This window comes from Typopeltis vanoorti, chromosome 9 (assembly GCF_054136105.1).
Source record: "Typopeltis vanoorti isolate ZY-2024b chromosome 9, IOZ_Tvanoo_1.0, whole genome shotgun sequence".
Taxonomy (NCBI): Eukaryota; Metazoa; Arthropoda; class Arachnida; order Uropygi; family Thelyphonidae; genus Typopeltis; species Typopeltis vanoorti.
Window position 1 is genome coordinate 1,054,462 of NC_143557.1, and position 12,288 is coordinate 1,066,749.

Here is a 12,288-nt window from a genome sequence, read left to right on the forward strand (position 1 = left end):
AACCCAGTACACATCTGCAAGATTCTCTGATTAAATTGAATAACTGTTGTAATAAATTTGGTATGAAAATCAGCAATAAAAAGACAATGAAAACAGGCATAAATGTTGAAAACATCAACTGCATTCCGAATGGAGAACCTATACAACAAATAAAGCATTTCAGGCTACTTAGATATAATTTTTAGTCATCATCATACGTATCAAGGATTTAGGCCTAGTATGGCCTGTTCCGGCCTTAAAAGTCATCGTTGAATCGTTTAAGAGGACGTCCTGGTTTTCTTTTTCCTAATGGCTTGTACTTTAAGGCTTGTTTTGGTAATCTTTCTGTTTTCATTCTTTGAACGTGTTCCATCCATTTATGTTTATATTTTTTAATTTTTTCAATTACTGGTTCTTGGTTTAATTCTTTCATAATATCTTCGTTTCTTTTGTGATCAAATAGGGTATATGTTGCAGTTTTTCTCATAAACTTCATTTCTGCTGTTGTTAATCTTTGTTTGTCTTTTTGTTTTATTGTCCAGATTTCGCTTCCATACATTAAGACCGGTAGGGCTAATGTATTGTATACTTTTAGCCTGGTTTGTTTTTGAACTAGGTTTGGTTTAAATATAGAGTTAATTACTCCTGTTATTTTTAAATAGTTTGCAATTTTTATGTTTATATCTTTTTCATATTCATAAGTGATCATACATCCTAGGTAGTTAAATGAATTCACCTGTTCTAAGATCTTGTTATCTAATACTATTTTAGTTCTTGCTGGATCTTGTCCTTTAAAGGCCATAGTTTTTGATTTTTCCGTTGATATTATCATACCATAATCTTTGGATATCTCATTTAGATTTAAAATAGCTTTCTGTAAGTTATCTTCAGAATTTGTAATTATTATTTGGTCGTCTGCAAAGAGGAGAGTGTTTAAGTTAACTGTAGGTGAAAGTTTAATTCCTTGATGTAAGTTTTTACTCCATTTTATTATTATTTCATTTAAGTAGATATTAAAAAGAGTTGCTGAGAGGGGACATCCCTGTCGGACCCCTTGGTTTATCTCTCTTGTATATGATAGATCGTGATTTAATCTTATTTGTATTTGATTATTTTCATATATACTTGTGACAGCTTTTAGGATATTATTTGGTATTTGTCTTTCTTTTAATATGTTAAATAATATGTTTCTTTTAACTTTGTCAAATGCTTTTTCAAAGTCAATAAATGCAATATGTGTTTCTAAATTATATTCTCTTCTTTTCTCTATTATTAATTTTAGGCAAAAGGCAGGGTCTATACATGATCGCCTTTTTCTAAATCCATTTTGTACCTCTAGAATAAAGTTTTCGGAATATTTCATTAGTTTGTTATTTAAGATTCTGCTATATATTTTGTAACATGAATTTAGTATACTGATACCTCTATAGTTTTTAGGGTCATCTCTATTACCTTTCTTAAAGATAGGAATCACAATTGCTTTTTTCCATTCTATTGGGGAGATACCAGTTGAGTAAATTTTATTTAAAAATAATAAGAGTCTTCCTTTGAATCTTGTTCCTGCATATTTATATAGTTCTGAACCTAGCTTATCTTCTCCAGGTGATTTTCCGTTTCTTGTTTCTTTCAGGCTGATTTCTAATTCTTCTTCAGTTATTTCCTTTTCATTTTCATTAATTGTTTGCCAGTTGTCTTTTTTAAAATATTTGTCTGTCCACAGTTCTGTGTAGTAATTTAGAAATTCTTCTAATTTCAATTCAGTGTTTATATTTATGTTTTCTTTGGTATCTGCATTTAGGTGTTTCAAAATCTTATATACATTGGGTCTTATTTTATATAAATGATGTTCTAAATTAGAAACAAATTTATTCCATGATTCTCTATGTCTTTTTCTGACTTCTCTTTTAGCTATGGCTCTTATTCTTTTATATTCTATTTCATCTTCTAATCTTTTACTGCTTAACCATTTGTGATAGGCTTCTTTTTTCTTTTTGATTATTTCTTTGATTGTATCATCCCAGATCTTCAGTTTTTTTCTTTTATTGAATATTTTGGTCTTTCCTAAGCTTTCATTTGCTGCTGCATTTAGTATCGTTTTTATATTGAGCCATTCTATTTCTATTTCTTCATTTTGTTTTATTTTATCTAGATACTGGTTAATTCTTTGTTCATATAGCCATTGTACATTTGTGTCATTCAATAGTCTAGTTTTATAAACAAATGTTTCAATTTTTCTTTCTGTTCTTGTTACTTGTAGCCATTTAGGTGGTAATCTTAATTTTATTTTAACAAGGAAGTGGTCACTGCTTATTTCATATCCTCTGTGAACTCTAACATCTAGTGAAAATTTTGATGTCTTCATTTAATATGAAGTAATCTAGTATTGATTTCCATCCTCTTGCTGCCCAAGTATATTTATGTATGTCTTTATGTTTATAGAAGGAATTTTTTTTAGTGAAGATGGAAAATAAATATGGAAACAGACGACAGATTTAGTAAAGCTGGTATGGTAGGAAATCAATCAAATAAATTGATATGAAGTAAAAGAAAAATTAGTCAAAACATTGAACTAGCTGTATACAAAACAGTGCTCAAATTTAACTTTCGGATCTGAAAGCTGGGTTAGAAATTAAACACTTCAAAGACTGAAGATCACAGATTTTATAGTTCTGAGAAAGATTAGGAGAGTGAAAGGAGAGCATTAATAGCAATATTATATTAAAAATGAGGATATTAAAAAAGAATTTCACAGTGTTAGCATTCAGAAATGTGTACTAGAGCTAATCTCAGATTGTGTGGTCACTTAAACAGAATGGAAGAGGAAAGATTAGCAAAACATTCTTTAGCAGGTTTGGATAAGATCTAGAGGTAGACCAAGTTAAAGGTAGTTGGATACAGAAAAAAGTGCCTTGGAAGACAGAAATATAAGATCTCATAATATTGGAGTCTTGACAGAAAAGAGACTAATTTAGAGGAAAATTGTTGATCAGAAGTTAGTAATGATGTAATTTTTCATGAGAATTTGTGGACTGCAGACACTAGCAAAGGAGAAAGAGGAGTATATGACTGAGACTTACAAACTTCTGAAAGGGTCAGCTGATAGAATTTTTCATTTGATGGAGGATGGGGAAAGGACAAGAGAATGGAAGTTGAGAATGAATGCCATCAAGAAGGGATATGGGAGTTATGATATGAGTATCTTTTTTTTCATAGATCGGTGAGTAATTGGAATGGATTGGATGTCACGTGTACAAGTAATGTGAATGAATTGAATAACAGGTATGACAGCTAGTGCAGATAATATGGTCTACCTCGATGAGTCCCTGATTCTCTGGTGGTCTCTGTTAATAATAATAATAACAACAAACTACTTTTTTTTATGGTGAATAAGTTTGTTATTGACATGCAAACAGTTCAAACATAGTCTAATGGACACAATATATTCTGAAGGAAATTCACAATAGTGCACTCTCCATTATCACACACTATTCCCTAGGTATTAAGAGTAAAAATGAAATGTAAATGATTATTATTTTTACCGATGTTATAGATTATTTAGAGATAGGTATAATCAGTGCTGTAATTAGTCAGGTGCATATACACAGAGCCCAGAAATAGGATATCAAAAAATAATCAGTATTACTGAAAAGTGCAAAAGGAGGCTGTGAGCAAGAGGGGGAGGAGTGGTTTCTTTGTGTGGAGGGTAGTGGGACCGTGGAATGCATTGACTGATAGAGTGAGAGCAAGAACGGTCAATGAGTTCAAGGAATAGTATGACAGACTTTGTGTTTCCTAGGAAGGACTTCCTGCGATGAGTCTCTTGACTCCATGAAGGCCTGAATAATAATAATAATAATATTTTAATTTTCAAATTTTAAATTTTGCCATCATGGGAGCCAATTCTGTAATGTTTTTGATTTAAGTTAAAAATTAATCGATCTTATTTTTATTATCTTTTTTTTTATTTAAAAAAAAAAGGGGGACAAAAATAAAATCTTGCACAGGGCCTGGGGCAATTACAGTCACTCTCACTATAGCAAACATTGCAATAACAAACTACTCAAAAGTCCTGACCAAAGTCTCATTGGTACAATGCTACTCTTAAGAAAACTGTTCACTTTTGCAAACTCCTCTAGTGGCCCTATGAGTTGATCTATTGGGAGAGTCGACTTTAATTACAAATTATTTTAATTTCACCAACTGAACATTGTTATTACACAATAACTGCTACCCTGGCAAATCAAAAATAACTCATGACTCTACCTGACTGAAAATAATCTGATGCGAGAATGGCATCCTAGGATCTGATTATTTTTATCCAACTTTTCTTAAAGGGTCAAAAATCTTAACTCGTAAGTTATCAGTTTTCACCAATATTCAATTCATGTGCATATTCTTAAGCAAATTTTATTTGTAATGCAATAAATATACAAAACTTAATCTGACTAACCTTAACTCTACCCATGTAATCATCTCCTCTACTTCAGACTGTAAATCTTCAGGTAAGTCATAAAATACATCACTTTTGATAATATCTTTATTAAGAGCAATGAATTCCAAAGCTGAACCCTAAAATAGAAATATTCAACATTTCTACAAATATTCTATACTGTAAAAATATGACTTAAACATAACTTACTTATTAATGTTTGCATTTTACAGTATCATAATTAGTATTATATATTAATTTGTAAATCATGATCTAAATTAATTTTTTCATATAATTAATTATATACTAAATCTTTTCATTAGTATTTCTCAGTGCATAGATACTGCCATTATTACTGAATGTTGTCAAAACAAAGCACACATGCTAGTAACTGCACACACAAAATTTTTGTTTCAGCTACTTAAACACCACATTTACATGCTATTTATAAACAAATTAACATCACATTTGTCCAGCCACTCAAAATTTAAATGAATTTGCAGTTCTTTTCAGGTTCAATTTCAACAGTGATATTTCAAGAGTTTAACTGCAACTTGCTGATGACAGTGCTGGCTAAAAGTAACTAATTAGAGGAAATTAAGAGTGGAATGAGTCATAGTAATATTCGAGTGGAGATATTGGAGAAATTCTTCTTCTTCTAAGCCCTTTTTATAACCATTTATGGTTGTAGCCCCCCACCCATTTGTTTCCATCTATCTCTGTTGAAGGCTTCCCTATGCTAGCATTCATCTTCCTTCATATGATGTCACTGGGTGATTGTCTTCGTCCATCTATCATTTTTCATCCTTGCAATATATCCTGCCTACCTCCATTTCACTTTTAAAATCTCTTTCCCCTATGTCCACCACCTTTGTTTCTTATTGTCATTAGTTCTTTTGACTTGCAATCTAATGTATAGCATGGCTCTCTCTGATCCATTGGTCATAACTGGTATGATACACTAGTTGAAAAGTTGGCTCTATTTTCTGGTTTTATTTTACTGCAGAAGAATCTTTTCAGCTTGCCAAAAGTCATCAGCTTAGTTTTTTTTTTTATTTATTTTTATTTTTTTTTTTTTTTTATGTTGGGCCCATACATGATTGAGTTGGTTGATCAACCTATAGTACATTAGTAATGTATATGGGTAGTGGGTTGGGAAAGGAGGAACTTGTTTACATTTGATTTAAAAGCCTGTATATCCTTGGAAACACATCATGGGGAAGGCTGTTCCACAATACAGCAGTAGCAGAGATGAAGGAAGAGGAAAGAAACTTGTTCTGTGGGTTTCACAAGGTGCACTGAGAAGGGATGTTGAGCAGCAGCTTCCCATGTTCCAATGAGCTTGGTACTAAGTGGGGGTATTATCAATGCTATTTCAGATGAACATTTCCTATGGAAATATTTGTAGAATATACTTATTGTGGAAACCAAATGTCTGTGTGAAAATTGGGGGAGGCTACAGAGTCGGTAAGAGATGGGTCATTAATAAGTCTAATTGCTTTTGTCTGTATTGAATCAAGATTTGAGGGAGCTTTTAGGGGCCATACCCCATATGTGACAGCAATGTTCAATTGCTGGGAGGATTTGTATAACGTCAACAGCTGTTAAGGGATGAAGTAACATCTTGAGCGAAAGAGAAATCCTAATTTTTTTGAAGCTAAGGATGCAATGGTTGTGATGTGTTGTTTATTATTTTAACGGTATAATAGAACACAGAAACTAAGTAAATAATTAATTTATTAACTTAATGCTGATATTTCGCTGGTGTTACAACCAGCATCTTCAGAGCACAAAAACACTGTTTGTCACAATACGTGAGACTAAAACAACATGGTGTACTTAAACAAAATTGTAGTAGCAACACAAAGACTAGAGTCCTGATTTTGGCACCCTCTATCTGAAGAAAAAAAAAAAAAAAAAGCTATCATATATTACTAGAGTACTAGAAAAGTGCTAGTTTTTTCTTAATATGACTATCTCCCAGATCTTTGGCAAGTTAATACAGCCATATTTGTTGAGATTTGGAGTGTGTTTTAGGGCTTCTGTCACCTCTAAGAACAATCTCTCTGATTTATACAGGTTTCTGTATAGTACTTTTGTGTTTTTCCAGTTGATCCTGTGTGCATGGGTATCTAGAGCATGGTCTGCTAGGCCCGACTTCCCATAATGATAATTCCGGACGTATCTTTTATGTTCGCTGATGCGGATGTTCACAGTTCTTCCTGTTTGACCGTAGTAGGCTTGATTGCATGAGCAGGGTACTTGGTAGACTCCTAGATGTGATAAAGGAGGAATGCTGTCCTTGGGTGAGCGGATGAGGGTGGCTAATTTGCTACATGGTCTGAATGTAGTGCGTAGTTTATGTTTATTGAGAATTCTTGAGATCTTTTCGGATGTGCCTTTAATGTAAGGGATGGTGACTGTTTTGTTGTAGGTCTCTGTGGTGGATGGTGGGAGGGGTTTCTTAGGAGCGTTTAGTATTTTGTTTATTTTATGTGGATTGTAGCCGTTGGCCAAGAAGGTGTGGCGTAAGTGAGTCAGTTCAGCAGTAAGAGCCTTGTCATTGGAACAGATTGCTCTCGCTCTATGGGTTAGCGTTTTTAATATGCCATATTGTTGAGAAGGATGATGGTGTGATTGTTTGTGTAAGTATCTACCTGTATGTGTGGGTTTTCTAAAAACTGAAAATGATAAGGAACCATCTGGGAGACGTGCGATGAGTGTATCCAGGAATGGCAGACAGTTGTTGGCTTCCAGTTCCATAGTAAAGTGGATTTTTGGATGTTGGCTATTTAAATGTGCTAAGAATGTTTTCAATCCTCCAAACTACACATCTTTAACTCCTTTCGATGCAAGAGTGGCGTCTACGCATACATCTGTTCTGACAGATGTATGCGTAGACATGGGGGGAGCCCATGGCTGTCCCATCAATTTGTTTGTATATTTTCCCTTTCCATGTGAAATATCCTGCCTGTATTGTGAATTTGAATAGTTCAAATATATCAGGGGGGAAGTGTGACTTCAGTAGATTGAGGGTTTCTATTAGTGGTACATTTGTGAATAGTGAAGTGATGTTAAAGCTTACTATTAAGTCTGAGCATTTTAGGGTAAGGTGTTGTAGGATGCTTTTTAGGTGTGCTGAATTTTTGACAAAGGAGGGAGAATTGTTGTGAGAGTGGCTAGTAGCTTCGCTAAATGTCTAGCCAGTTTGTATGTGGGACTATTTATACTGTCCACAATTGGGCGTAGGGGTGTGTGCCTTGCTTGTGAATTTTTGGTGCTCCATAGATCCTCGGTGTTTTAACATGGAAGGGTTTGAGTTTGTTAACTGTGTCTTTGGGCCAGGAAGTGACTTTTTTCAATAATTTTCATGCCTTATTCTTTTGTGTGTTGGTGGGATTGCGATCTATAATTTTGTATGTTGAATGATCGTGTAATAGTGTGTGCATTTTGTTTTCATATTCAGTTGTGTCCATCACCACAGTTGCATTTCCTTTGTCTGCTTTTGTCATGGTAATCTGGCTGTTGTTGTGTAGCTCTTTTATAGCAATGAATTCCTTGTGTGGGATATTATTTTTGGGAGGCTTGGACTTGATTAGGATGTTGGCCACATCTAAACGTATGTTGTTAGCTCTTGTTGGAGGCAGGTCGTATATTTTGAATATATTTTGAATATACGACCTGCCTCCAACAATACAGGCAGGATATTTCACATGGAAAGGGAAAATATACAAACAAATTGATGGGACAGCCATGGGCTCCCCCCATGTCTACGCATACATCTGTCAGAACAGATGTATGCGTAGACGCCACTCTTGCATCGAAAGGAGTTAAAGATGTGTAGTTTGGAGGGCTGAGATGAATAGTGCTGGGCAGAAGGTGAGATTCGAGTTTCTTCCAGAAAGAGTAGGTGGGGTTTGGTAGACTGAAGGTGGTAGTGGAAACTATTAAGATTGGAGTTTAAGCCATGGATGTTGGTGAAGTGGATATGCAAGGTTCTGTGAGGCATATATTTGACCGCAAGGGTCTTGCACATTTCCTATGCAGTGCCTGCATACTGTTCTCCATGGTTGTCACTTGTGGCATCAATTTTCTTTAAATATATATATTTAAAGAAAATCCTAAGAATTCCTTAGGATTTTCTTTAAATCTCAGGGGCAATCTCTTCTCATATTCCAGATTTGCCTTCCTCTCCTGGCCTAAGTCTTATATTCTTCACGCATCTGGTCTCAACCCCCCTCTCCTTATATCTCTTACATAACCTCTGTTTTACATGCAGTTCTGATTTGGTATTGCTTGTCATCCATTTTACACGAAATTATGTTCTCTTTTTTCACTCGAGGTATACGACTTGCTATTTCTACTATTAAATACCCCTTCACAAGTTTCCAGGCACTGATGATATCTCATCCTTCCAATTCCTCCATCCATGGACCTGCCCCAAGCTGATTTCTAAGACTGTTATAATCACCTGCCTTATAATTCCAAAAAAGTTCCTGTCTCTTGGATACCCATGCATTCATTCTCTAAGTCAAAACCACATGATCACTCTCTTCAACTGCAGACAGAGATGCCATCTCATTTATAATCAGATCTTCTGATGCTATGACCAAATCTAAAACTCTCAAACCTCTTGTCTCTTCTACTACATGTTGCCTAAGACATTTGTCTCTCAAGAATTCTTGAACTCCATTTTTATCTTCTTTAATATTTTTTATGATTGTTTTATTTAATTCTGTAAGTTCTACTGAATTTCTTTTTTCTTTTCCGATTAGATGTCTTCTTTCCTACAGCAATTTTTTTGTTTTCTCTGAGAGGTTTTTATGTTTAGCTTTTTGTACCTTGCAATCTTATATGCACTTTCTATGATGATTAGATTGAGATTTTCCTGGATATTATCCATTTGTGGATTTTGTTTTCAATCATGTTGTTTCTGTGATTGTATAATTTTTTTGCAATTTCTTCTTGATGTGATCTTTTGTTGGCTACTAATGTGTTATATTTTGTTTTATTCTGTTTCCTCTTGTAAATTATTTCTTCTATTGTTATTTTCTCTCTAACTATTCTGTGATCACTTCGTATGCCAATTTGAATGATGACTAACGATTGGAGAAATTACTAAATAAAATAAGTGACAGGTATAATTTCTCATGTAATTACTTTTTAATGGTACGTTCAAAAATAACTCACTGTCAATTAGATATTCTGAGAGAAAAATTTTTATGCATGCCGTTACTCCAATTTTGATCAGTGTGCACATGCACACAAGCACAGCTTAGAGGAACCATTAGCTCTTGTCATGCATCACTACAGGAAGAATGAGAAATGAGAATATTATTATTCTCATTTCTCATTATTATTATTATTATTATTGCACCTTCCATGGAGTGAGCAGGTTCATTCAACTGATAGCCTATTTATCATACTGAATCTTAAAATCCTCAACACTCCTTGCATTGACAACACATTCTGATAATGCATTCCATTCCCTGACAATTCTCCATGCAAAAAATTTATTTTTCACATCCTTCTTGACCACACTCTTACATAATTTCCAGGGATGACCTCTGGTTTTCCCCCCCTCTAGTCTTTTTATAATCTCCTTTGGATTAATCCGATAAAATCCTTTCACTTAAATGTCTCTATCACATCACCTCATTTCCTCCAATCAACTAAACTCTGCAATCCACATTTCTTCAATCTTTCTCCATAGCCAGCATTCCAAAGTCCTGATATTGTCTTAGTCACACGTCTCTGGACCCTCTCCAATTTTTCCACATCACAATGAAAATCAGGTGACCAGAGTTGAGCATAATAGTCAAAGTGTGGTCTGACCAGTGCTTTATACAGTGGCACAACTACTTTCTTATTCCTACATGTTAGAGTACTTCTTATCATAGCAGCACTACACAGCCTTATATTTCTGCACTCTAAAATGCAACACCTTGCACTTATTAATATTAAAAGTACAACCCCACTACTGTGTCCAAGTAAAAAGTCTATTCAAATCTTCCTGAAGGGAATTAACATCAGCAATGCAACTTATAATTCTTCCCGACTTTGCATCATGCAAACAACTGAAGATCCCCACACAGTCCACATGATATATCATTTACCAACAAGTTAAATAGCAGGGTTCAAGAACAGAACCTTGGGGCATGCCACTGGTTACCCTTCTTTTTTGAGACACTCCATCATTTACAACCTGCTAGCATCGTTTGGAGAGCCAATCTTCAATCTATCTAACCAATATACTATGTATTCCCATCCTCTGTAGCTTGTACACCAACTTATCATGGGGTAATCTATCAAATGCTTTTGCAAAGTCCAAGAATATCACTGTATATGATTCTACCTTATCTAACACACCCATTACCCTATCATAAAATGTAAGTAAATTACTAAAACAGAACCTACCCTTTACAAATCCATGCTGACTATCATAAAGAATGTTATGTCCATCAACCCAATCTTGTATCTATTCCTAACCAATCTCTCCAACACCTTGACCACAACTGCAGGTATACAGGCAGGTATATAATTGGAAACTTCTGTCCTAGAACCATGCTTGTGGAGTGGTACTATTTTGTCTTCTTTTCACTCCTTGGGAACCCTAACCACTGCAAGAATTTCATTAAACAATCATATTAACCACCTTATCGGCCATTATGGATCAAATATGCATCCTCATAGGCTTCGTATCCATCATATATTTCAATGTAATATCAATGGAATTACAATTTTAATATGCACTTCACATCCATGATAACTTCGACGTCTAGGCCAGTAGCGTGGTTAAGGGAATAGCCAACTGTTGTGCATATTCCTTAACATTATGTGGTGATATGTCATCCATTTTCCACAGCCTTATTAATATATAACCCAATCAACAACTGATACACCTCTGACTCTTTTACTTCCAATTCTCCTGATACTTGCCTCCCTTCTACATATTGCACAGCATCATTTACACCAGTATGAACTACGCTGATAAAGTGCTTGTTCAATAATTCCACTATATCCTTTGCAACAGTTATTCTGCTGCCATGACTATCCACCAGTGTCAACCTGCCATGATTATTCTTTCTCTTGCTTGCCATATAGCAGAAAAATTTCCTTGAGTTAACTTTGGACTGACCAGCCAATCTCTTCTCATACTGCACCCTTTCTTTCTTTACCATGCTCATCACCTTCCTAGACTGCAATTTACACCCTTGCTGGATTCGATCACGACCAACTGTCTTGTATCCTTCATAGCATTTTCTTTTCCAACCTAGCTCACTTGATTTCATTGTTCATCCATTCCCCCCATTCTATTTACTCACTTAACCCTTGGTGTGCTGTTATACATTGCTCGTGTCAGGTACTGCCTTGTATATTTCCATGTACTGTGAACACCTTTTCTACCCATCTACCCAATGCTAACTGACTACAGAGCTTCCTATAATCACTCCCTTTATTCTTCCACATATATCAATTTTTCACAGTAATGTTTCTTGTTTCACCACTTCCCAAACAAGCCATTCAAACAAGTAAATAGAAAGTAAGTTTTATAGATTTTCTTACCATCTAAGAAGAAATAGAATTGCATAATACTGAATGCAACAGGATATATGCTCTGAATTCAGTGACAATAGTGATATTTTTTAAGAAAATAGGAGTTGTAAACATTCTATATGGCGGCACAATTTCAAGTTAAAAAAAAAAATTGAGCTGAAGTTTTTCACGAGCTGTATCAGTTCAGAAGAACTTTCTTCATGCTCAAGTTCTATTAGTGAAAAGGAATTATCCTAAATGATCTTTCTCTAATTCAGTCATACTTTATTCGTTACTTACATATGATAAAGCATAACTGATATAACAATAACTCATGAGATAAA

At 34.6% G+C, this 12,288-nt stretch overlaps 1 protein-coding gene across 1 annotated transcript in view; it reads right to left on the reverse strand.

Annotated features, from left to right (window-relative positions):
- LOC150102843 (uncharacterized) overlaps positions 1 to 12,288 on the reverse strand; it is an 836,492-nt gene that overhangs the window by 64,949 nt on the left and 759,255 nt on the right. The window contains exon 20 of the mRNA XM_090397955.1: positions 4,430 to 4,548. Within this exon, the coding sequence (XP_090254081.1) occupies positions 4,430 to 4,548 (119 nt within the window). The remainder of the gene's footprint in view (positions 1 to 4,429; positions 4,549 to 12,288) is intronic.